This window comes from Photinus pyralis, unplaced genomic scaffold, assembly GCF_008802855.1.
Source record: "Photinus pyralis isolate 1611_PpyrPB1 unplaced genomic scaffold, Ppyr1.3 Ppyr1.4_LG3a, whole genome shotgun sequence".
NCBI classification, from domain to species: domain Eukaryota; kingdom Metazoa; phylum Arthropoda; class Insecta; order Coleoptera; family Lampyridae; genus Photinus; species Photinus pyralis.
In genome coordinates this window covers 18,447,644-18,472,909 of record NW_022170509.1, presented here as the reverse complement: position 1 = coordinate 18,472,909, position 25,266 = coordinate 18,447,644, and the positions used below count along the sequence as shown (strand labels likewise).

General features: G+C 36.3%; 3 protein-coding genes across 7 annotated transcripts; 1 reads left to right on the top strand and 2 right to left on the bottom strand.

Annotated features, from left to right (window-relative positions):
* Positions 1-105: 105 nt before the first annotated feature.
* LOC116166153 (probable aldehyde oxidase 4) lies at positions 106-3,813 on the bottom strand. 3 transcript variants are annotated; one of them, XM_031481011.1, is made up of 6 exons: positions 3,740-3,813; positions 2,689-2,760; positions 1,457-1,500; positions 1,233-1,405; positions 666-1,182; positions 106-403 (listed from the first exon to the last, which is right to left on the bottom strand). In XM_031481011.1, the coding sequence occupies exons 2-6, from the start codon at positions 2,733-2,735 to the stop codon at positions 165-167; spliced, it is 1,020 nt and encodes a 339-aa protein (XP_031336871.1). In that variant the 5' UTR covers positions 2,736-2,760; positions 3,740-3,813; the 3' UTR covers positions 106-164. The 3 variants fall into 3 exon arrangements, with proteins under 3 accessions (XP_031336871.1, XP_031336870.1, XP_031336872.1); XM_031481010.1 differs by lacking the exon at positions 3,740-3,813 and adding an exon at positions 2,814-2,880; XM_031481012.1 differs by lacking the exons at positions 106-403; positions 3,740-3,813 and adding an exon at positions 2,814-2,880 and having other exon boundaries at positions 938-1,077; positions 1,125-1,182.
* On the top strand, positions 2,923-23,365 carry LOC116166150 (acetylcholinesterase). The gene is given in 12 exon segments (XM_031481005.1): positions 2,923-3,083; positions 20,101-20,306; positions 20,367-20,645; positions 20,695-20,841; positions 20,888-21,038; positions 21,088-21,299; positions 21,346-21,709; positions 21,758-21,945; positions 22,144-22,436; positions 22,489-22,684; positions 22,735-22,854; positions 22,856-23,365. Coding segments are annotated over 12 exon segments (2,526 nt in total). The 5' UTR covers positions 2,923-3,049; the 3' UTR covers positions 23,192-23,365.
* LOC116166151 (protein tyrosine phosphatase domain-containing protein 1-like) lies at positions 6,991-16,693 on the bottom strand. 3 transcript variants are annotated; one of them, XM_031481007.1, is made up of 12 exons: positions 16,116-16,693; positions 15,753-16,051; positions 14,814-14,894; positions 14,646-14,761; positions 9,664-9,786; positions 9,432-9,615; positions 9,277-9,385; positions 8,139-8,298; positions 7,948-8,088; positions 7,502-7,902; positions 7,301-7,448; positions 6,991-7,245 (listed from the first exon to the last, which is right to left on the bottom strand). In XM_031481007.1, the coding sequence occupies exons 2-12, from the start codon at positions 15,938-15,940 to the stop codon at positions 7,082-7,084; spliced, it is 1,815 nt and encodes a 604-aa protein (XP_031336867.1). In that variant the 5' UTR covers positions 15,941-16,051; positions 16,116-16,693; the 3' UTR covers positions 6,991-7,081. The 3 variants fall into 3 exon arrangements, with proteins under 3 accessions (XP_031336867.1, XP_031336866.1, XP_031336868.1); XM_031481006.1 differs by having other exon boundaries at positions 15,753-16,693; XM_031481008.1 differs by lacking the exons at positions 15,753-16,051; positions 16,116-16,693 and adding an exon at positions 14,941-15,048.
* Positions 23,366-25,266: the final 1,901 nt, after the last annotated feature.

Genomic DNA, 25,266 nt, shown 5'->3' with positions numbered 1-25,266 from the left:
GGGATGGTGGGGTGGCTGGAGCCTTTAGCACAGGGTCTGGGGGGTGGGATTTTTAATATGTTGTTTCTGACACCTAACTGAACATATTCCACCATTTTATTCTTTTCCACCTCAAAATGTCCAGTTAGATGTCTTTATCGCCTAGCGGGCCTAGCCTATAATAGCTATTTACTTACATTTCGTACGGATACTGTGGCAACCAGGTCAATGTGATCGGCTAATTTTTGTAAGTATGAAAATTGTTTATGTTGGGTGGCTAGACTACAAAATAGGTGCATTGCGTTAGTTAGAGTCATGTTAGCTCCAATAACCAGGTGATCACCCTCCATTCTGTGTTCCAAGAGAGCCTTCACGCATGTAATGTCAATATAAAAATCAACTTCTTTTCTCAATGGGTATACTCCTAAAAATATTAGACTGTGACCTCAAACTTCACGGATCACATTTTGAGCAGCACATAATGACTGTTATAGGTACTCATTTTGAATATGACATTAAGTAAGATGGATTAGAGGATGAAAAACGACAAATAATTATTTACGAGACACATTCTCATAAAGAGTACAGTTAAGTCAGATAGATGCAAAGACATCAATGTAATAAAGGAACCGATTTCTCACATCCATTTTCCGTTTTTGATTTTCAAGTGATAATTTCAATCTTACCTTTTGCCGAGTTTCCACTAACTAATTGGTAACTTGATTCTCCAGCCTCCATAAACACATCAAGGATTTCATCGATTGAATACACTTTATACCATTTGGACGATTGAAGGGAATAAAAATGCGGTTGAGACTTTTTGGAGCACTTACTAGCGCACGGTGCAAAGCAGCGTTTTCCACTCCTTTCACAAATCTTGATATCTTCAATGTCGGCATAACTACCTAAAACTGCTGGCGTCGCATCTGATGCTAAAGATTTAAAGGCAGACAGTATAGGTCTATATCCGGTACATCTGCAAATATTTCCAGCGAAACTATTTTCTACTTGCTCCATGGTAAAATCTCCCAACTCATACAGGGGGAACATATTCATTAACATTCCCGAAGTGCAGTATCCGCATTGGGTTCCATTAAACTGTACCAATGCTTTTTGAATAGGGTGGTAACCCTTTTTTTCGTTACCTATCGATTCTATGGTATGAACTCTCCAGCCTTCGCATACGTAAATCGGCACCAAACACTAAAGGAAGTGACCAAAAAAGATAAGATTTTAAAATTTACCCCTCTTACCGAGTTAACTGCAAGAATAGTGTCACAGTTGGTTGTTGGATCGGTCACCGTTACCGCTACCACGCAAGCACCGCATCCTCCCTCGTTACACATATACTTAGTGCCTGTTAAATGTAACTTTTGACGAATGTAATAATTAAGGGAGGTTTCAGGTGGTAAGTCGTCAGTTTTAACTGTGTAAAAGAGAAGACTAGTAAAAAGAATTTGAATATTTTTTTTATCACCTGTAATTTCCTCATCTTCTATGAAAAAGTTGAACTCACGTCTCCTGAACACAAAATTAAGTATTATATAATATGTACAATAAATGGTCTCTCTTGTTAAAATTGCAATAAGGCCGGTATTACAAAATATGTTTTATAAAAGATTGACAAATATTTTAAAACTAACATTTTATTAAAGAGGAAGTATTATACACTGTCAAATAAATGACGAAAGTATCCAATCGCACGCACTCTTTTCCTTTTGAATTTCTTGTCGCCACGACTTCCTAAACCCATTAAGAAAAACAATGCTCTCTTGAACTGAAATATTCAAATATTCAACGCGGTATAAAAATCTTTATTATGAAAATTACATTACACGTAACAATTATCGGACAAATTTCGATACCCTATAAATCTTCTATATGTAATGTCCAAGTTACTCTGTTCTAACTTCATAATGAAATACAGTTACAGTACCTACCCCCATGCTACAGTATGATCCTTTATACCGTGCCCATACATTGGATGCGGCACATTTTAGATTTCTCATGCCAAGTAATCATAGGTGCTATTTTGTGCCTGGGTGATTTATTATACTCTCTCTCATTTTGGAGAGGTTATAATTAAGACTCTATTTACAATCTATCGCAAACTCAGTTGTGAGAATTCCGAAGAACAAAACTTGCTAACTAACAATGGATTTCGAATAATTAGAATGTCACTTTTCTCTGAGGTACCAGGTACACCAATTTTATCTTGGAGCGTAATTATCTCACCTTCATTAACAATAGTAACGTCACCATTATCATTATAAAAAACATTTTGGAGGAGCAACTATCGTGGACGCAAGTGACCCGGATGCAAGTGTCCTGATCCGAGTCATACAGTGACGCTCTTATTTACTATTACAAAACTGTTAGATTGCTATATGTAACTTATATCAGAATATTTAATTTACATTTATTATTGAAATATTGAGTCGATATAGTACCTATTGCACAAAGTCTATTGAGCGCAGAGATTAAAATCATATAGTATATATGACATATACGTATATAGTGTTTTTTGCGATAAAGCATACCTATACTTATACAAATACAAAAGAATGCATTCTGAGTAATGTTACTGAGCATCTTTTTATTGCAGCCTTAAAAGTAAATAAGTAAATTAAATGAGAACAAGCAACAATTTTCGTAAGGTGCACATATCGCATTTTTTTGTAATATGTGACGAAAATAATATGTACTTACTGTGCAAAGAATGACCGTTGATCCTTGATTTCTTTACCGATATCCATACTGAATCAATGCACCAAGATTAATCTGTAAATTCACTTTTGTTAGTTACTGGCTTTGTATAAATAAACAATGGTTACCGGCTTTGAAGACTTGCAAATCGTTTCTAATCTTCTATCTTCATGATATTAAAGCATCGTGTCTGATATATGTTATTAAGTGATAAATATACATTGGGTAAATAAACAATAAGTGGTGATGACGTGATGTAATAACACAACATTTAAATTATTTATATGAGTACGTATGTACTGTCGAATTAAAATCTGTTCGCTCATTATGTCTAATTAGAGGAAAGACGCAAATAAATTACAAGATGCGTTACCTATTCGCATTTGAAGAAATAAGAGGTAAGCGAACTAAATATGAAAGAAAAATTGGTATTAAATATGTGAAAATGGGATGGGTTGCTCGGGAAATTTAAGTTAAGGTGGAGAATGCCCGTCCCCTAAGCCTTTTTGTGAATAATATCTTTATTTTTTATATATAGGATTGCTAAAAATTGGGCAAATCAAAGCTTGTAACCTATGGAAAGAGACATGTATTACAAAAATACGACAAAATCCAAAAACAAAAGAAATTAGAAATTTACTTGTCCAGTGGCCCATTACCTACCACAATCCGGTAATGGTGGCTTAGGACCACCACAACATTTTACCTTTCAATTACGCGAACAACAAAATCACAGAAAGTGAATCTTATTTACTAATAGGTAAAGATACACCCCCATCAATTATTTACTAAATTCCCACCCTCAACAAAGAAAGCACTATACCTACTATACACCCGAATGAAGTAGAGTAGGCAATCATATTATAGCCGATAGTGGCCTAAAATTCATTCTGGGACCTGGGTATTCTTATTTTAAGTATTATTCGCATTTCGCACCCAATATTGGGATCTAATCATTTTCTAAGTGTGAACGTTTTTCAAAATTAAGCAGTATCAGAAATACAAATAGAACATATTAAGTAAGTTGTGTTATATTATGGTAGTAGGTACCTACCAATATCACAATTGTATTCTCAGTGACTTGCACATAGTAGACAACACGAAATATACTAACTATATAAGTATCTGCATTGATCTTAAATAAGTAATTACGTAGCACATAGCATGTAGGCGAGGTCAAATTTCTAACTATATACCAAATCTCCTATGAGTTTATGTATCCACTCTCTTATTATCTCTGTACAATGACGGAATTAAATACATAATTACTAAGTATATGTACTTCCATTCTTGGCACTTATGAATGGAATCGTTACTGAAGGAAATGACTCTCTAATATTAATAATATCAAATAACGCAAAAAACAACCAACAATTTTCTCTCTATAACATTCATTCATGTACTGTTCCTAGTCCAGTGCATACCAAGAACCCAAAAATATAACAATGGCAACTAGTTTCTCGGTACAGCAGGGGCGCCGGAAGAAAATGCGCTAGGGAGGGGCCCCTTACATGTTTGGAATAGAAAATGTTATCTAACTATTTTTAAATTAGTAAATCAATAGAATACGCAGCTAAATCATATATTCAATAAAAACCATTGGTGTAATAGTTTAATAGGTACATATTAGACACAAAACAAAACAAGAACAAAAGTAACAAGTTACAGTAGTTTACTGAAAAAAATATTAGCACAGATACCACTCGCACACCGGCGCATGCGCGTTCTACCTTCATTTAGGTCTAACCATATGTGTACCAAATTTGGTTCCAATCGGTTCAGCCGTTTAGCCGTTAATGAGAGTTTAACACATTTGCGCATGAGCTATTCTCCCGGAAAGCTTTTCAGCTCTTCCTTTTATATGATGAATAGGTGCACCAAATTTGGTAACAATAACAGTACGCTACAGACAGACCGACATAATCAAAATTTTATTGGATTCGGAATCCTGGTGCTTCAAAACGTGTATTTCCGTAAAAAAGTGGGGGTGATTTTTTATCCCAATGCAATACCTCCCTTACTAACGTGCGGGTGATAACAATATTACAGTACGTAAGGTAAATTCGAGGGCACATTAAACTGTTTCTGTATATTTTTTCTACTCAAAACTATAACAAATTACCAACCATAATGTTATTGATTACAATGTTGAATGTAGCGTAGGATAACACAATTTAATTATTTCGAAACAATAAAAATTCCTCTTACGTGATGATTTTGTACGTCTGCCTGTCAATCTGTTCCTCGTCTATCTCGAGAACGAAAATTCAGCGATGTCAAATCTTCGCCAATCCATTTCTACGAGTTCAAGGATCAGTGCTATAATGAATATGAGCGGAATTAAAAGTCTGATTTCCCAATACGAGCTGAGTAACAAAAAATTCCCCTACTAAAGAATAGCTGGGGAAGGAAGGGACTAATCCAAAAAGTCTTTTGTCGTTCTGATCTCGAGGCTGTGCTACACCGTATAAGAAAGAAACAACAACGAAATAGCTTAAAGTGGAGGACTAGTAATGGTAAAGACGGACAAAGTGCGGACAATAGCGTTCATTTTCCTTTTGGAAAATGCGCTCAAAAGCGCCGAACCGAAATATGTAACATGACAGCTTATTGTCATTGATGTTTTTCCAAAACAAACAGCCACCCTGCGGTCTTCGGTTAATTTAATCTCTATAGTCTATACAATATGGGAACTTTATGGACATTGAGGTAACTCAATAAGGTTATAAAAGGTTTGCCTACTTTTGCTTTGTCACCGAACAGCGATGGGACAGAAAAAGGTGGCTATTCTGGTTTTATCGTGAGCTTTCAACATTTTCTAAAATGGATTAAGCGATTTATCAAATCCCAGGGAGGGGCCCGGGCCCCCCCTTGCCCTTTAGTAGCGGCGCCCATGCGGTACAGACTGCAGAGAGCGTTTGCCGCTATTTTAAAATCGTTAATAGGGTAGTTTTTTCAACGCTCTTTTAACAGGTTGTACTTACGCTATTAGTTGCAAGAGTTTTCACCATATACGGGCTGATTCAAATTCGAGGGCCCCCACGGGAGTCTCGGAAAAATGGAGGGAGGGAAAAAAATGGCCATAATAAAGTGTCATTTATCTTGAAATATCTTTTTAAATAACTTCGGTAAAAATAAAAACGTTTTTGCAAAATCTCCCAAAGTAGTCGGATTTTTTCAGTTTCAAAACGCCCTTTTGTTAAGCACAAAACACGCAACGCTGCCAAATTTAAACTACCTACCTACCTATTTTTTACATTTTCCGAGATCCCCATGGTGGCCCTCGAATTTGAATCAGCCTGTATAAGGTCTTTGAATATAAATTATACTAAAAGATAAGGTTTATTCCACCCAAATGTTCTCGTGGCTATACTTACCCCTTCATCTTAAATTTAAAGTATACAAACCGGCAATCTTTTCTTCTTTTCTATTGTCACACTATCTTGCTTTGTGTGTCTTGAAGAAAGTATCACGATCCTTGAATGTAAATAAATGAATGTCTATATATGTCATGGACTGATATGCTCCTCTGGACCCTCTGCCTCTGATTAGGAAAACTTAGATAATACACTTGCGCCCACTATTAACGTAATAAGGTGCATGTGAATTACACGCAGGTGTACGGAGAGTAATAAACAAAACTGGTAGACACCATTTCACTTTGTAATACATCCGAAAAAAAAATAACATTCATATGTTGCATCTGTATGTTAGAAACGTGAGTGTGAATTGGTGTGTTCGTTTGCCTACTACCTATAATGTACCCTTTTACAAAAAATTAGATTGCCTCCCTTCACATTTTTCACAGGCTTAGCACTGTCGACATAAAAATGGTTTATCCAGTCGTCATTCTTTTTTTTTGTTATACGATGTTTTTTTAAATTTTTTTTTAGATTTTGCAATATTTTTTCAATGGTTTTACTTTTTTAAACATGGCCTATATACATATATTATATACATTATTTACAACTCAAGCATAGTTATTCTAGCTTTTGCACATAATCCAGAGTTCTCAAGACATTTTTTACATTAAGGTCAGAAATATCGTGGTAGGTGCTACTATTAGAAGAGCAAGCGTTTACCAAATCGGAGTCAGGAGCTCAAGTGGGCCAGGGGACCACATGATCAAGGGAGCATCTGTCCTGATACGACAAATAACACGGTTGTAGATATGCTTTTATTTTGAATGGAATCGATGGATCCACTCAGTATACTCACAATAAAAAATAAGGATATTGCTTTATAACAAATAAGTAACGTATCCTGCTAGTCAATCAGATCGGAGCGTCGCACAAATCCTAAAAAAACACTTTTATCATTTATTTGCAAATACTGTAACAAAATATGAACTATTTTTTACAATTGACTTTGGAATCTTATGAAAAGGAAGCCACATTCACATATTTTGATTGTCAGATTCTGCACTACTATGTGCACTGGTACCGCCAATTCTTGCTTTTGCAAATTTTTGATGATGTTCAGTTGTTAATGGAAGAAGAGCCTTAAAGAAATGCCTCGCACAGGTTAGAGTTCCTTCACGAAATCTTCGAAAGTCTCTACCTATTGAGTCAGATCGCGTACATACACTAACTCGCTGTTTGTTCATTAAACTTACCCATCGGTAACGTTTCATTTTCTATAACGACAGTTTGCTGAGTTAACGCAGCTAACATTCTCAAGAGTACGTTTTCCTCATCTTTATCTGACATCGGCCCGAGCTTGGCAATAAAGTTAATCAAATATTCGATTAAACACGCTTCTTCCTGAAAGAATGGCGAAATACAAAAAGATATAGGTACATTGTTACAGTCAATACCAAATCAAACTTTGCTAAACACTGCTCCGTTAATTTGTAATTAATTACAATTACTTCTAAATCGTCTGTTCCCAACACTGGACTTCTTAAGGTTTCTAACCAGTCGTAAAGTAAACTTGCCAACATAGCAATATTGGTTTCATTTTTTAAAAGTTTCCATCCAAATTGAGATGCATTTATGGTATTTTCGTATTCCAAAATTGTTTGTGCGAATTTTGAGTCGGCATTGTCAAAGGGAATTAGAAGGGATGAGATGACTTCACTTCGATCATATATTTCTCGGAGAGAATCAGTATCCTCTTTTTGCTTATTGGTGACTAGTTCTTGAAAACATTTATTTTCGTTCAGCAATAAATCCTTTACGTCTTCCTTCAATTCTTCTCCATCCAAAGTACTTAGATCTACAATACAATTTCGGTGAAACTTACTTCGTAAGTAGCCTTTACCTGAGTACGAATCACTAAACTTTACAGATGCATCTGTGTTTTCGTCACATTCCGACGGACTAGGACTTGGAGAAGTTGCGTTGCATGTGTAAGAACTGTTGCATGTCGGAAGCTTTGGCAGATCGTCAGTCGAAAGAATGTCTACATGAAAACGACGTAATAATATTATTAAAGCAAATTTGTATTCCTACCGTCAACGCTGGATACACGGGAAAAGGACTCTTGTTGCTGGGTACCACCATGTACCTTTATACAAAGGAAGTTTTGTGTTATCGAGAGTGCATTTGAAGAAAATTCATCAGTTTGACAGCCACATAACTCCAACATTCTCTCGCAAATTACATGAACAATCTGTAAAGTTGTTGGAATTATTATTAGGTATAAGTAGTGTAATTTGCTAGTAACGGAAATTAAAGCTTGGACTCTACAATTCACAATTATCACCTTGCTTCTCTCTTGTAAAGAGACGCTCTCACGCTGTTATTCGTAATCAGGGTTAGGGTATTAGCTGAGTTGAGTGGAATATGAGATTAGATGAGGGGAACAGTAACACTGCAGACAAATTTCTAAAACACGTTAGTCCACCATAAAAAGGCTAAAAGTTTTACAGTGATATGATGAACGATACTTGCTATGGTTGGTTAAATGATATAATGGGGGCCAGTGTATTGAATGACGCATTGCGTAGCAAAATCAATAAGTATCTGTAGGTATGTGTACCTAGGTATATGGAACTAATTGTGTAATGTGGTTACAGCCCGAACAGCACCCCTTGTCGTGAAAGTCTGGTGGAAGACCAGTGAACCTACACGGTAAACTGAAACAGATCCGTTTTCCGGTTTCCATAAATATGTTATGTAATTTATCTATATGTCCTATGGAAATAAAAGTATTATTATTATTACTAATTACATGGAACTGTTCATATTAACAGACGTAACTCGAAAACAACGAAACTATGATGCAAAAGTTCTTTCCAGTACCATAGCTTGACGGAAAACTGGCACTACCTATAAAAAATGCATTTCGCATTGAAAGAGGCCGTTTAGATAGGTATTTATATTTCAAAATGATTGACGGAATTCATACGCAACACGAAAACAATCAACGTTTACAAAAAATCGATGAACTCCAATCTCCTTTGTTCTCCTCAAGGAACAGGTTGTTGCGTGTTCGAATCGACCGAACCACATAAATAATAACCTCCATCACATTATGCTTTTTGAAAGGACCAAATTGGAACAATTTCCCAACCTTTGGCCAATATATCGATAACAAGTTTATGGCAAATTTAGAAAATATAAACGTACACGTCGACTTTTTTCTTACCTTAGGTATGTATTTAAAATTACGTTCGTCATATCCATGCAGTACTATCCTTTGTCTTCTCAAAAACTTTTTAAGGGTATACGGCACCATATACTTCCCTTTGGAATACCTGAAACCGAATTTACTAAATGCTGCATTAGGTTTGAGTTACATACTTAAGATAGTACGTTATATTTTGAGGAAGAATAAACTGTGCAAAATGTCGAACGCAATTGATTTGCCCTCTTGTTTGCACCGATCCTGGTCTTTTTAATCTTACAAATTTAATAGAGTCATTTGCGCTCACTCTTAAAGAGTATACCAGATAACATGCTATTAAAACTCCCGTCCGTCCCAAACCTAAAATTATCCAATTACTCTACGATCTTTTTCACTATTACCCTAAACCTGCGTGGCAGTGAATGGCGACGCGTCCTTCTGTGACTGCGAACGCTAGCACTTTAATTGGGTTCAGTAACTCTGACAAAGATGCATCACCATAGTCCTTCCATGCAAAATTGTAGTAGTAAACTGAAATAATATCACAACTTAATAGTAAATTATGCTCAAAGTAAAGTCATGCACTTTAAGTTGTAGGTACTGATAGTAAAGATGGTAGGTACCAACCCAGAAGGAGAATGCTAGATGGTGATCATTCAATGTACTAGATATTCAGTATTTTCGCTCTCGGCATTTGCCTGTTGCTGTTGGTATTGGCATTGCAAGAAAATCACAGTTGTCAAAACATGCTGCTAGGGAGCATTCGTTTCTTTTTATAATTCATATGCCGCCATATAACAGGATTTTGTTCTGATTGATCCTAGAAAACATCTCCGGTCCATACATCAATACATGCCCCTTATCATCGCATCAATTACGTACTTTCACTTTTTTCTGTTCAACATATCTACTTGTCTCATCACCACATCTGCTTTTTTCGTTAATTTCTGTTAGTTGTGCATTTACTCTATTATTTCTTTGCGTATGGAAACTCAGATATTTCAATTCTCTCCCCTCCATTTATTCCCATCTCATATCTCCGATTTTTCAACATTTAGCTCCATTCCTTTTTTCCTATCACTTTTCCTAGATCTGCTTTCGTTCGTTGCCATTATTACTGTATCGTATATGTGTATGCCAGGGCTTACATCTTCTTTGTTCCTACTAGAATTCCTCCATTCTAATATTTTGTAAGTTATTTGTATATTTTTTAAATAGGGTTGGGTTAAGTGGACACCGCTGACTAAGTTCTTTATCTGTCTAAACATATTCCCCCGTACCCTAACCCCACATCTCATCACTTTGTATAACTCCCTTAGCATTTTTGTAGAATTTCCTCCTCCAAACGCAACCTTTAAACCCTGAAAAATGCTACCACTTTGCCTCTGCCCTTTTTTCTAGTTTAATCCACAAGTATGTGGTACAGTATGCCGCCTATCATTTTTTTCCTGTTCTAAAACCCACTTTTGTTTCCTCCACTTCCCTTTCCTTTCCAGTCGCTCATTTGAATCATCGCGTATACGTTGTCGTCATAATTCCCTTTGGTGTTCGATAGGATCTTTCTCGTCTCTTTTGTGAGTCCATTACCTTCCTTCCCTCCTTCCTGGATTTGTTCTTCATAGCCTTTATTTGTTTCTTCGTGTTTTTTTACTAGTTTTTTGTGTTTTTTTAGTCATCTCAACTGTCCCGCTTCCTTTTTTTCTTGTTCCAACATCGTTCTGTATATGTTTTTCTCTTCTGTACAATCCTTGACCCTCATTTTCTCTCTACCTTCTAGTACTAGCGGTATAACGGAAATTCTTGAAAGATACTGCATTTTTTTATACCAAGGTGCCACTTGGTACAGTTGTTCCTTAGAGCCATTTAAACAATTTGACCCGAAGAACACTTGACATTTTCCGTGTGGGTAGATTTTAGAGGGGAGGGGGTGATTTATTGTAACATTTTTTTAAAAACTAAATTTCGTCTAGAGACGAGATCTGAGTGTCGATTTCGTATGATTTTAACCCGAGGAATCCAATGGTAGCACCATAAATGTAATCCGGATACCGGAAGTCCGTGAAAAGCCGCCATTTTTAGAAAATGACAGACTTTGGATCGAATTATATTTTTAAGGCACACCGGGTCGTGTAAGGTGTCTAGACTTATGTTTTTGGGGTCAGGGAATTCATTTATGATAACAAATATAACCTACTGGTATCGGAACTGCATGAAAGGCTTCCCTACTGCACTTTTTGAAGACGTCGCACGCGGTGAAACCCAAGATATTCCAAAGTTTTAATATATAAACTTATATTATTTTATTATAAAAATACACATTAACAAAACATAAGATATATTAAAACATGGGGTAAAAAATGTATAAGCTGGTAGCAGGTAAAGGTTGTATGACGTGCAAAAATTTTATTAATAACATCAAATACATTAAAGTATTTGTTATAAAATTTTTAAATGTAATTTATTTACTTCATGTCTCTTTGATAATTAATAATTGTGATGATTTTTATAGTCCCAATTGTGACTCTCTGTAACTCCTGACCCTGCTCCTGACAAAGTAAGTTTTTCATCTGTAATTTCAATCAAACTTTGTGTTTTCATGTACTTGCAGGAGGCACTGATGATGGCGTATGCCGAAAGCGCTCTGCTTTTTTAAATTGATGTTATCAATAAAATTTTTGCACGTCATACAACCTTTACCTCCTACCAGCTTAGATTACGTGCACACAGCCGTTCGTTAAGTTAAAATAAAATTAAAAAAAAAAAAATTTATAAGCCTATGAAGAATCACCAAGTACATCGCTGACCTCTGAGATTGCGTTATCACCACTGAAAGGGAATTTTACATATAAATATTAAAGGTTCGGTAGTAAATTATATCGAAAGTATACAATATTCTTACCCTTTGTTTGAGCAATCTCCCATACATTTTTGGCACGCAGGGGAACATGGTAATCCGTGTCGCCACACGAGTTGAAGGAGCACATAAGGAGGGCGGCGTATGTCGCTGGCCATATCTGGGAATGTGCAAACCAGGTGAGAACTCTACAAGTCCAGAAAGATTGGGATGGGGATGGGGATGGACTCTTGAAGCCAAAGGCTGGAGCTGGAAGGTTCTGTAGTCCAAACTGCCGCAAGTATGGAAGGCAGTCCGTGCTCTGGACAGGTGTGGCTGCGCGACAGGCTGCGAGACCCTTCGGTGCAGCTGCCGGCGACACGGATTGCCATGTTCCCCTGCATGCCAAAAATGTATGGGAGATTGCTCAAACCAAGGGTAAGAATATTGTATACTTTCGGATATACCTAATTTACTACCGAACCTTTAATATTTATACCGGGTGAATATTCCCAAAACGAACATAGGGAATTAACATGGGAAAAGGGGTTTTTGTAGATAGTTGCTCCCCATGTTAACTTAGAGGGTTGATCATGACACCAATCGAAAGAAGATTTTTTTCCTCGTCTAATGATATACGAATTAGTTCATTTTCAGGTGTATTTCTCACTATATTATCAAAAACTCGAGAAATCCACTTACCAAAATCATGTTTAGCCATGACTAAGACAAAAAGCAGATTCAAACGTCGAAATCAATATCAGTTTATGACACCTGGCATTAATTTTTTTGTAAAATGCGGTTCACTGAGGAAAAAGTATTTATAATAAACAACGTTTACAGCGGAAATATTTACTCTAGTACGCGATATTTGTTTTCCGTGCATGTGAAAACCTATTTCAATTCGTTAGGAAATTTCCATGGCTTAACATGATTTTGCTAATTGGATTTATTGCCGAATTTTTGATAAAATAATGAGAAATACACCTGAAAATAAGCTAATTCGTATATCATTAGATGAGAAAAAAATCTTCTTTTGATTGGTGTCATTACAAACCCTCTAAGTTAACATGGGGAGCAACGATCAGCAATAAACGTTTTTCGCATGTTAATTTCCTACGTTCGGTTTTAAAATATTCACCCGGTATGTGAAATTCCTTTTCAGTGGTGATAACGCAATCTCAGAGGAGGTCAGCGATGTACTTGGTGATCCTTCATAGGCTTATAAATTTTTTACCCCATGTTTTAATATATTTTATGTTTTGTTAATGTGTATTTTTATTAAATAAAATATTACAAATTTATATAGGTATTAAAACATTGGAATATCTTGGGTTTCACCGCGTTCGACGTCCTCAAAAAGTGCAGTAGGGAAGCCTCTCATGCAGTTCCGATGCCAGTAGGTTATTTTTGTTATCATAAATGAATTCCCTGACCCCAAAAACATAAATCTAGTCACCTTACACGGCCCGGTGTGCCTTAGAAATATAATTCGATCAAAAGTCTGTCATTTTCTAAAAATGGCGGCTTTTCACGGACTTCCTGTATCCGGATTACATTTCTGGCGCTACCATTGGATTCCTCGGGTTAAAATCATACGCAATCGACACCCAGATCTCGTCTCTATGCCATATTTAGTTTTTAAAAAATTGTTACAATAAATCACCCCCACCCCCTCTAAAATCTACCCACACGGAAAATGTCAAGTGTTCTTCGGGCCAAATCGTCTAAATGGCTCTAAGGAACAGCTGTACCAAGTGGCACCTTGGTATAAGAAAATGCAGTATCTTTTGGTATACCGCTAGTAGTACTCCCTCTTTTACCTGGTTTAGACGTTATTGCAGTTCCAATACTGGTGAAAGATAATAAAATCGGTAGATCTGCTCTGAAAATCGCAAATATTTCTCGAGATCGACTCAAAAAGCACTCGCGATCGACCGTTTGAGTACCACTGGTGTATACTTATAATAAGAACAACAGTTTCAAGTAGGGTAAGTACTTATAGTATCTGTCCTCTCATCATTAGAGTAGATATCGTTCTGTAATCTGTCGAAAATGCTTCATTATCCCTTTTTCTTAAGCAGACTACACTCCACACAGTTCGGTTTTTTGTAACTTAACTATTGCCAAAATGCCAAAGCGTCTTCCATCACACAAAACCACATTTGGAATCTCGCACTTCTACAGAAATGATATTTATACAAGTAAGCTTGAATGGTCTGTGGTCACTATTCAAAATTGTAGTAAAGTTTGGAATTTGTAATCACTGTACTATACAATCACGGATCAAGTGCTCTTGCTGCACGGTATTGGTACATATTGTTTACTCTTTGGTTAAGGCATAGTGCAAGTGACCTAGAGCTATGATATGTAACTTTTACAAATAAAAATTTTATAGGCACCTACTAAGGCCAAATTAATTTTCTTTAGGTCAATAAAAAAAATCATTTGGACTAATTTTCCCTTGAAATTCTTGTGCATTTTCTATCAGATCTATGCTACCATCTCTCCCTGTGTAATTTTTGTATGTAGATGATTCATAGGTTCATATACTTACTGTCGTTTTCCATAAATATGTTTGGGTCATATGAAAAACCTGAATCCTCTAATGGTTCGCCACAACTTGCGTGTTCTTTAGCACTTTGTAAATTGATTATGGACTTGATGCCTAAACTAAAAAAAGAATTAATGTACATACTCTGATTAGAAGATCTTCGCACAGTACCTTTGAAACTGTTCAATAATATTTTTTTTAATTATCACTGCTGTACTTGGACGTGCCATAGCCAAGATGTCATCCGTTATCCTAAAACCCAATTTCATTTCATGACAAAAATATAAGGTTTTGTTACGTGTGCTTTATCAGCCTATTTCTAATAAGGGAGTTATAGTATGTTCACCTACATTAAAACAACGATTAAGTTCACGTACATTATGGGAACTGAAATATATTGATTCTTTATTATCACAGTAATATATCTAAAAAGCTTGTAGTTATCCTACAGGTTGAGTCGGTTGAGTCGTTAATAATAGACTCTTTACGAAAATATGTGAAAGTTTTATGCAAAACTATGGAATGGCTGCAGGATAAAATTGTGTATACATACTTAATTATGTAAGAAACGGCAACAGGTCCTATCATTACATTAGGTACTAATTCTATCGAGTCAATTCACTTTGATATTAAAGGCGATAAAACAACGTCTTCAAGTTTTATAGCAAAATTAGCTCAAGTTTGCGTGTTTACGCTGGATACATATAATTAATACACCTTCCACATGGCAACTTTCAACAAAGTTGTTGATGAATTCAAACCGCAGTACAAAATTCAGTATCCGACAGTGCCAGTCTTATATTTGGCATAAGTTCACATGGTAAAATAAAATCATGCTAACTAACAACCCCAGAAATGCTTTGATATATCTACAGTTTGTGGGAGCCTCAACAAATGTCAATTTTACAGCAAACCTACAAACAATTTCTGAACATTTCGTTTCGTTTGATTTTCGATTGAATCCACACAATCACATAAAACCATAAGCCAAAAGAAGAAAATCGTCCATTAGAAGTAATAATTTTGACTGTATCCTAAGGGTACACAATTTGTATGAAATAAGGTGAGCACTTCTACCGCAAATCACACGAAGAGGTCGAGGGTACATACCAATGAGAATATATTCCATGAATTGCCAAACTGTCCGCAGTCCAATTTTCTGGATTTTCATATTTACAATTCGTACCTCCACAGAAAACACTGCACTGTATACCTTGCGGTGTTAAACGCCTTATATTTTCCGACAACTTTGTATAATTCGCCACTACTACTCTTTTATCGTCGTTAAATGATTCCATAGTAACTTTATAACGTACAAAAAATTGTCATCAAAAATATTTTCGCGCTTATAGTAACACTGCCGGAATTACTATAACATTGGCCTGAAACGTACAATGTCGCCTATGCGACTGGACGACATGCAAGTAGGGTGGTTGTTATATAAAAATAAAAAATAACTATAAACATATATACCGCATTTCCTTCCGTATGCATAATCAATAAAACACTAATGTACCTCCAGTTTTAAACTAATTTGAAATGTAAATGATCAAGCGCATGCTTGAGATTGTTATTCGATTTCTGCATAAAGAAATATACGAATAAGAACGCTTGAGGAAATGAAATATACAAAACGTACCACGTGGAAGGCTTTCATCCCTTATAAAAATGATTACTTTCAATGTAACCGACATGACAACTGAACACTTAAATACATGCGCATAGTGCGACTTCATAAAATATTGAAGTAACATTTGCTTTTTCCTTTTCCATTATAGTTATAGTTACTAGTTACTACCCACCACCGAGCCATTATAGAATGAAACTGGTAGTAAAAATGGTTAAACGTAAATTGAAATTAGACATATAATGTATCTTCAATTAAGTAACTAGGTTAGTATTATTAATAGATTAATCTTATACAGGTAAGACTTATAGCTACCTACTAAAAAGGGCACGCAATTTTACGCAGTTCATTATTTATATTCTTTGGGCATTCGTGCTAACTAAATTTGGTGCACCTACCACCTGCGTGTTGCCTGATAAAGATTAGGTATGCGTGATTTGGTGAAAAGTTAAACAACTAAAGAAGCTCTTCGTTATTACTGACCGTTAATCATATTGAAACCTATTATTCCTTTTACTACGTCATAGAAATTGTGCGCTAATTCACTCGAGACCAACATCTTACAATCGACTGTGACTACTTTGGAGATGAAGAACACTGTAGTACACAAAGTTCTCTCTTCATCAAAGCCATAACCAAGATTGATCATACCCAGGACAATTTATGGAGGATTGACACCCAGTATTGTTCACACCCAAGAGACGAGTCATACAGGTCATTTCAGGGCTATAGAGCTTTCAAACAATACCCTTCTACGATGAGGAGTATGTAGTGATACCTATGTACAGAGGGAACTAAGAAATTTGAAAAAAACAAAGAATTATCCTCATATTCCCAAACCTTTATATAATAATTTTTTAATTCATTTTATATATTGAACTAAAAACCTGTCATTTCTCAAAATAAGGGGGGGGGGTACCTCTGAGGTGCACCACAAAAACATTTTAAAGTACTCCTTTCTCGAAAATAAATTACCATACCGTTTTTTTTTAAATTGCAGCTGATAATTAAAAGTAACAAAATATACAATCCACACGAGGTGCGTCGCCTATCATTGTATTCAGCACTTTCATGCTACGACAAAAAATGATAAATTCATTGTAAAACACTTCAATTAAAACAGAATTTTTTAACAACCTAAAATCAACCCCAATTAGTGAAACGTGTAAGAATTTATTAATAGTGCAAGAAACTAAATACAGCACATACTTATAAATTTCCAACGGGCCATTGTGATCTACAGGCTAGGCGGCAATCGCCATCCGCCCCCCCCTCCCCCGGGCCAGTGCGCCCTGGTTATACACTGCCTTTTTTTGAGCCCCGAAAAAAAAATTGTCTCAGATCGACCCGGAAAAAAATTTTCTTATAGAATGTGGCCTGTAGAATCCATAATTTCAAACAGTTCCAAGATTGGGCTACTAGTTCAAAAGTTACAGCCCTTTGAATTTTTTTCGAAATTGGTTTCTAGTCTATAACTTTTCATTGAGAAGCCTGATCGAAAAAGTACAAATTGTTTGGATTCTACGCACCCAAATTAATAAGAAAAAGTGTTTTCCCGAGAAATTTTGGTGTAGTCGAATTTTGGTAAAAAAGGAAGGTTATACACAGGGGCGAACTGGGTACTTACGGGCCATTAAAGTATTAGTGTAGTAATGAAGGTGCGGGGGGGGGGGTAGCTCTGAGGTGCACCACAAAAACATTTTAAAGTAAGTACTCCTTTCTCGAAAATCAATTACCATACAGTTTTTTTTAAATTGCAGCTGATAATTAAAAGTTACAAAATATACAATCCACACGAGGTGCGTCGCCTATCATTGTATTTCAGCACTTTCAAAATACTACGACAAAAAATGATAAATTCATTGTAAAACACTTCAATTAAAACAGAATTTTTTAACAACTTAACATCAACCCCAATTAGAGAAACGTGTTAATAATTTATTAATAGTGCAAGAAACTAAATACAGCACATACTTATAAATTTGCAACGGGCCATTATGATCTACAGGCTAGGTGGCAATCACCACCCGCCCCCCCGTGCCAGTCCGCCCCTGGATCAGTATACTATTAGTCACTTATATTTAAAATAGAAATCGTAAAGTAAAGTAAGTTTAACAAATATATTTACTGTTTTTGTCTAAAAAAAGACGTACGACAATCGGCTTGTGGTAGGGAAAAAAAACAATCGTAAATGTAGCATTGCATTCCACATTATAGTTCGGTAGTCCGTTAATCACAGTTCTGCCATTGGTCGTCGGTTCACGAGGTGAAAGCAACGCCATGCCGAAGGTATCCTGAGGTAACTCCTCAAGTCGACTCCCAGTTTGAAGCTGATGATTAAAGTCCCCGAGAAGAATAACATCTTCTGTTACACGAATGTATTCGCCAATCCCCAATATAGTTTCGTCTTGTCGGAGGCTGCCGCATTCCCTTTGGAGATTTGACTCTACCACCACTAAGATCGTGTCGGGGGCTACCACATTCCCTTTGACGGTACTCACTTCCGACGCCTCGTTCACCCGCAATTCGCGTTTGAAGATTTGACTCCACCATCCGGAGGATCGTTTCGGGGGCTACCACATTCCCTTTGTTGGTACCCACTTCCGACGCCCCGTTCACCCCAAATTCGCGTTTGAAGTTTTCACTCCATCATCAGTTAGATCTTGTCGGAGGCTACCACATTTCGTTTTTCGGTGCATACTTATATTACACCCACATTTTGGTGGATTTCGCTAAAAACCTTCCACAAGATGGTACTTCATTTTTGGGGCACTTCTCATTGCTCGAGCTTCTATTGGCAACACGAGAAAGAGAGACACCGATTCGAGATTTACGAAACGCAAAATTCGCAACGGAAGGTAAAGGGCACCCGAAGTTAATTTCGCCCTTAGGCCCAAAAACAAAATTCCGCCACGCAGGAGTTGTGCGCCTTTACAACATCTTTTCGAAGACACCAATTTGAAAAGAATCGGACTAAAACTAAAAAATCGAAAAAACCGAAAACCCTTCACGCTAGTAAACTACGCTCGAGGATGACGCCCAGTTGTTGCCAACCCCACATCATGTAGCCCTGTCCCTTAGGTTGACAAATTACACGGCCTTGTAGGTACACGTATGTACACCCGTTGTCTTTCTACAAGAGTTCTTCTACGCGCCTACATTTGCTGCCAGCCAGCCAGCCAGCCAGCCGGCCTGCTAGCTAGCCAGCCAAAGTGAGATTAAAAGCTACCTTTTACAAATAAATTTGCAAAAATGCGCAAAAAAGCGAAAGTGGTGTGGATGGATATGCAACCTTTGTTACATAGTTATATGTGATTTGGGTCGCTGAAGAGTAATAGGACCCCACAAGCACAAAATGATGTTGACCTATTCACCCCATATGCTCACGGAATTAACTTAATTCCCCCTTAATTAAAAGAATTGTTAATCCCTGTAAAGCGAGGAGTCATTTCAGCGCCTATTTAAGTAAAACAAGATTCGTCAGAACGTTTAAATGTTCATTGCGGGAAGGTGTGTCATACGTAATTAACAGTTAATTAGCCCCACCTAGGTACCTCTTGAGTAGGACTTGCACTTGATAAAGATGACTAATACCCGTAGCGCGATTAGGTAGATAACTTAATTATTCGTTTTCCGTTATTGTACAACATGAATAATGTACGGTATTACACAAAAAATTTATTTACAAAGGTGATCGTCTACCTTTGCTACACCTTTGAAACACCTGTGTGACGTCATAAGCGCACAACAGAAACATGGCGTGTGGTCAACAACCGCAATTGTTTAGTTTATGTTTAGTGTTGATAACGTACAGTGATTTTTATGTAACAGCGCAAAATGGCTACTACGGCCCTTATTACCAACAAAATAAACCAAACGAGAATTATCGGCCTCCTGAACCAGGTGACCGAGATTATCGAACATTTGTTTATAAAGGCCGAAGGTATGGGCAATATCAACCGAACAATTTCGACTGGCAAGGCGCACCGGGTGATCCCCAAAGAGTAGGTCAAGATGCTAGGTTTCGATATGATCCAGTAAGTAATTTGATGCCACATAAGTATGTAACATTTTATTAGTGATTGACCAATTGCAAGGTAGGAAATGCCGAACCCATTTTACCCGGAATTCTGGGAGGTTGGAGAGAAGATTTACAAGGTAAACGTAGACCGGATACCATCTATAAGGACATGAATGTTTTTGTGAAGACCAAACACGGAGAAGTGCAAGGATTTAAAGTGTTTCTGTATGATACCCCTGATCCGGATTCACTATATAGGCCTGGATCGGAATCTATCGAGAGGGAGCAAGGGTATACTGTTTCTTTCTTGGGAATTCCATATGCGTTACCACCAGTAGATGAAGGGCGCTTTAAGGTGATATACCAAAACACTCTTTAGCTTAATTTTATTAGTACATTTGCAGCCACCTAGATGGCATAAGGGTTGGCAGTTAATGCAGGCTACAGACTTCGGTCCAGCTTGTCCTCAGCCTGTTCGCTATGTTGGTGCATCAAAGGGGGTGAGGGATATGGACGAAGATTGCCTATACCTCAACATATTCACACCATCTGTAAGTGTATGTTTAATTTTAGCATAACATTATTATATTTCTGCAGATAGGTGGGGTATCTCTAAATTTTCCAGTGATGGTTTATATACATGGAGGAGATTTTATGCATGGAGCATCAAATACTTTCCCTGGCCATATAATGGTTACATTCTTCAAGGTTGTGGTGGTAACCATAAATTATCGTTTAGGAGCTCTTGGTACTGTCACATTTGCCACATACAGCAACATTGTAAAATTGTTTACTAGGTTTTTTGAGCACTGGCGATATAAATTCTCCTGGTAACTACGGAATTCTAGATCAATCAATGGCTTTACGTTGGGTATATGAAAATATTGAATTTTTTAATGGTGACAAAAATTCTATAACATTATTTGGACCTGGGGCCGGTGCAGCATCTGCTGGACTTTTAATGGTTGCACCTGACACCAAACATATAATAAACAAAGTTATTGCGCAGGTAATTAATCACATGGTAAATATCTGTTCCATTTATTCAATTTTAGAGTGGGTCAGCAGTGGCAGATTGGGCATTTATAGTGGACAAATATAGAGCTCAAAATACAAGTAGAGTTTTTGGTCAGCTTTTAGGATGCAGCATTGACTCTTCTTGGAAATTAATAAATTGCCTTAAGCAGGGCCGTAGTGCTTTAGAATTGGGGAACGCCGAATTTCCTCCTGAAATCGGATTGTTCCCCTGGGGTCCTGTCGCCGAGATGAACGTTACAATGCCATACTACGAAGGGTGGTACGAAAAAGATTGGCATTTTATAGATGACACTCCTGAGAATTTAATCAAGTCTAGAAGATTCAATCCTGATCTCAAATACATGTCTAGTGTAACAATAAAGGAAGCATCTGATTTTATTTGTAATTGCATAGTATTGGACGATGCGATTTTTTAATGTTATTTTTTAGACAAAAATGAGAGCCTGGCACCGTTTTTTGAGATAGGCCAGCAATTTGTTGACCAAAAGATTCGCGAATTTGTTTTGCGATTTAATTATACGCTAAATCCAAATGGAACATATGACGCTATTAAATATATGTATACATATTGGCCCGATCCCAATAATCGCACATTTATTCGTGAACAATATATTAATGTAAGTATTTGAGTGTACTTCGGTGTCACAGTCTCTATATTTCGAACAAATTTTTTTGTTATATAGATGGCTAAAAGCACTGGAACTACTTGTGGCCGTTCTACTTGCAAAAGTATTACTGAAATAAGTGCATAATATTCTGTATGCTGATTTATGATTTCGTATTAGTATCTTACATACGAATCGTATTGTTAACAGATGCTGTCTGACTTCCTGTATGTTGCACCGAACGACAAAATGATAAAACTGCTTGTGGAAAGAAATGTTCCTGTATATATGTATCTATTGAACACTACCGTGGAATCATTTAATTATCCAGAATGGCGTAAGGTGCCCCACGACATAGAACACTATTTATTGTGCGGCGCGCCCTTTATGGACGTCGAATTCTTCTCAGAAAAGGAACACTTCACGAGAAATCAATGGACTAATAACGACAGAAATATGAGTTACTTTTTTATGAGGGCTTATACAGACTTCGCGAGACATGGGTAATAATGGAAATGTTAATTGATCATTTTTTTAACATCAGCGACTGTTTAGCAATCCTTCACACACGCAAATATTGGGTATTCACTTTGAGAGTGCAACGAACGGTCAGTTGAAATACCTTAATCTGAATACTACATTTAATTCTTCCATAATGTGGAACTATCGTCAAACAGAATCAGCTTTTTGGACGCAATATTTACCTAAGGTTGTAGGACATCTGGTGCCTACGTATCCTCCTACAACCGAGGTAAGTGAGATGGTATGGTTTTAGATACTATTAACATTAAACTCTTGTAGTTTTGGTGGGAACCACGAGCTCCTTTACAAATAGCATTTTGGAGCATGTCAGCAGTGTGTCTTATTTTAGTAGTTCTGTTGGTGATGTGTTGCATGTTGTGGAGAAATGCCAAAAGGTGTTAATTCAAAATTTGAAAACTACATTATTTACATTATCTTTGACAGGCAGTCCGATCGATACTATAATGGCGACTTATTCTTAGGAAATGAAGTTGATCACGATGTAGGGATTGAAAATGCAAGAAGTCAGGATATTTACGAATACACGGACAAGCCAAAAACACCTGCATTTAGTGAATCTGTACATGCCGTTAGTAGTCCCTCTATTCGCACCGAAAGCGCAGTTTCCTTGAAAGATATGGGAGATTCGCGAAAACCCACTCCTGTTACGCCGAGTTTGAAATATTCTAGAAGTAAGACGCAATTGATTGAAGGAGTCCCTCAAACTGATGTTTGATACACGAGAAAGACTATTTTGCTCAGTGTATTGTTCACATCGTTATTGTGCAAAGCCAAAGAGTGAACTTAGGCAGATGACTAAAAACTAAGAAACATTTGAAGAAAAGTGTAAGGTGCATAATGAACTGTTTAGAGAACTTTTAAATAAATGCTATACATATATCAAATACAATGCAGTATAATGGATACAGTCTCATTCCACTGAAGTTCCTACTTGATTAGATAGTCTGTTTCCATCATGTTGACTACACCAATTAAAAAATATATATATCCATTCTAAATATTAATCCATACCATATTCATTATGATAATGTGTACTTTTAGTCAACCTGCTGCATAATGGACTGTCATAATTTTTCTCATACACGACGCTCAACATATGTGATCTTCATGTTTCTTGTAATAGGCTTACTGATGGTAGCTTTAAACAAATTGTGTGGGCGTAAATTGATAAGGAATACATAGCTAGAATGATTAATCTTGTATGCTACAACTAACTGCTTAGGAATTATGTGTTACAAATCTGTGATATTTCGTTTATTTCACAGCGACAATGCCTTTCACTGTTATCATTATATCATAGTATAGTATAGTGTTATATTATGATTATATGTATTACGACACAATTTTATAAGATGTGAATATGAAATATTCACCATTATATGTTATCGCATATAACATAGTGATTAAAGATTGCTATGTAGTATTTTTTAATTCTTTGGTATAATGTATTTAATACAAAAATGTGTTCAAATGAAGAGTTTAGTTTACTCTAATTGTAAATGTAGGTAGGTATAAGACTTTTATATGATTCTATGTTATGCTTATGTAACTATTTAAAAAAAAATGAGTTTACTTTTTTATAGATAATTTATGTAAAATGCTTTTCGCATTTTGGCAAATACATCTTTACATGCAATATTTTTCTGTTGTGTGTAGTGGTATGAAACTGTCTTAATTCGTTTGTAGTAGGTGCTGCAAATGCTGCCAAATTCTTGACGGAACAGCTTCCTAGCTCAAACAATAAATCGCGCTATTGGAAAGAGTGTCTGCAAGAAATGGTAAGTGTATGGAAAAAATGTTTCCTACGACAGGTTACTATTTTCCCATGTAGAATTAATAAGAATATTGTATAAAAAAGTATATAAGTTAATCTGTGATAGCAGGTGCATAGAACATGAGGTTGCTCATCAGTCATCACTATACACAGTTAGCAATTACTATAACTGACTGTTTGATTGCTGAAAATACACATAAAACACTGACCTACTTCAAATGTAGGGATGATGGCCACCCAAAAGCACTAGGTAATAGCTGTAAATCTCGCTTCCAATTTCGAAAATTTTATCTCTACAATTAGGTTTACTACGTATATTTTTTCCTAAATTTGGAGAAGTGTTGTTATTAAACTTTTATTTTGTTAATAGGTCTGAGTACGAGACTAGAATGGCCCATTCACGTATAGTGATGAATGTCGTAGAAGGCGCTCAATGAACAGAACAAACCGACTCCATATTATCTCTTTTTCGCTGGTCAGTGTTGGAGGAAGGGTAACAACCGACTCATATACCTTATGGAGAAAATGGCAAACGATAGACCACAATAGGTAGTTAAGAAAGGTACATATATGTATACCGTACCAAGCTTATGTTAGGCTGAATTGGGAATAATATATATATACATTATCAAAATAACCTCTTGCCCTAGAGTGTGAGGATTGGGAACATTATAAAATATAAATCGTCTCTTCATAAAAGCTATCACTATATATCTCATTTTTCATCTTGGGACTGTCATTTTATGGGAATAATAAACCTATAAAATGACAGTCCCGAGATGAAAAATGAGATATATAGTGAGAGCTTTTATGAAGAGACGATTTTATAATGTTACATATTTGATATTAAGTGTGCGTTTGCATGAGTTGAGGCACAGCCATTATTCATTTCTTTCTATGTTGATCTTTGAAACTATTAACTTGCTCATTTATTAATTAATTTATTCAACGGAAATACAGAACATACCTATAACACTATAATATATATATATATATATATAACACGCTACGACAAA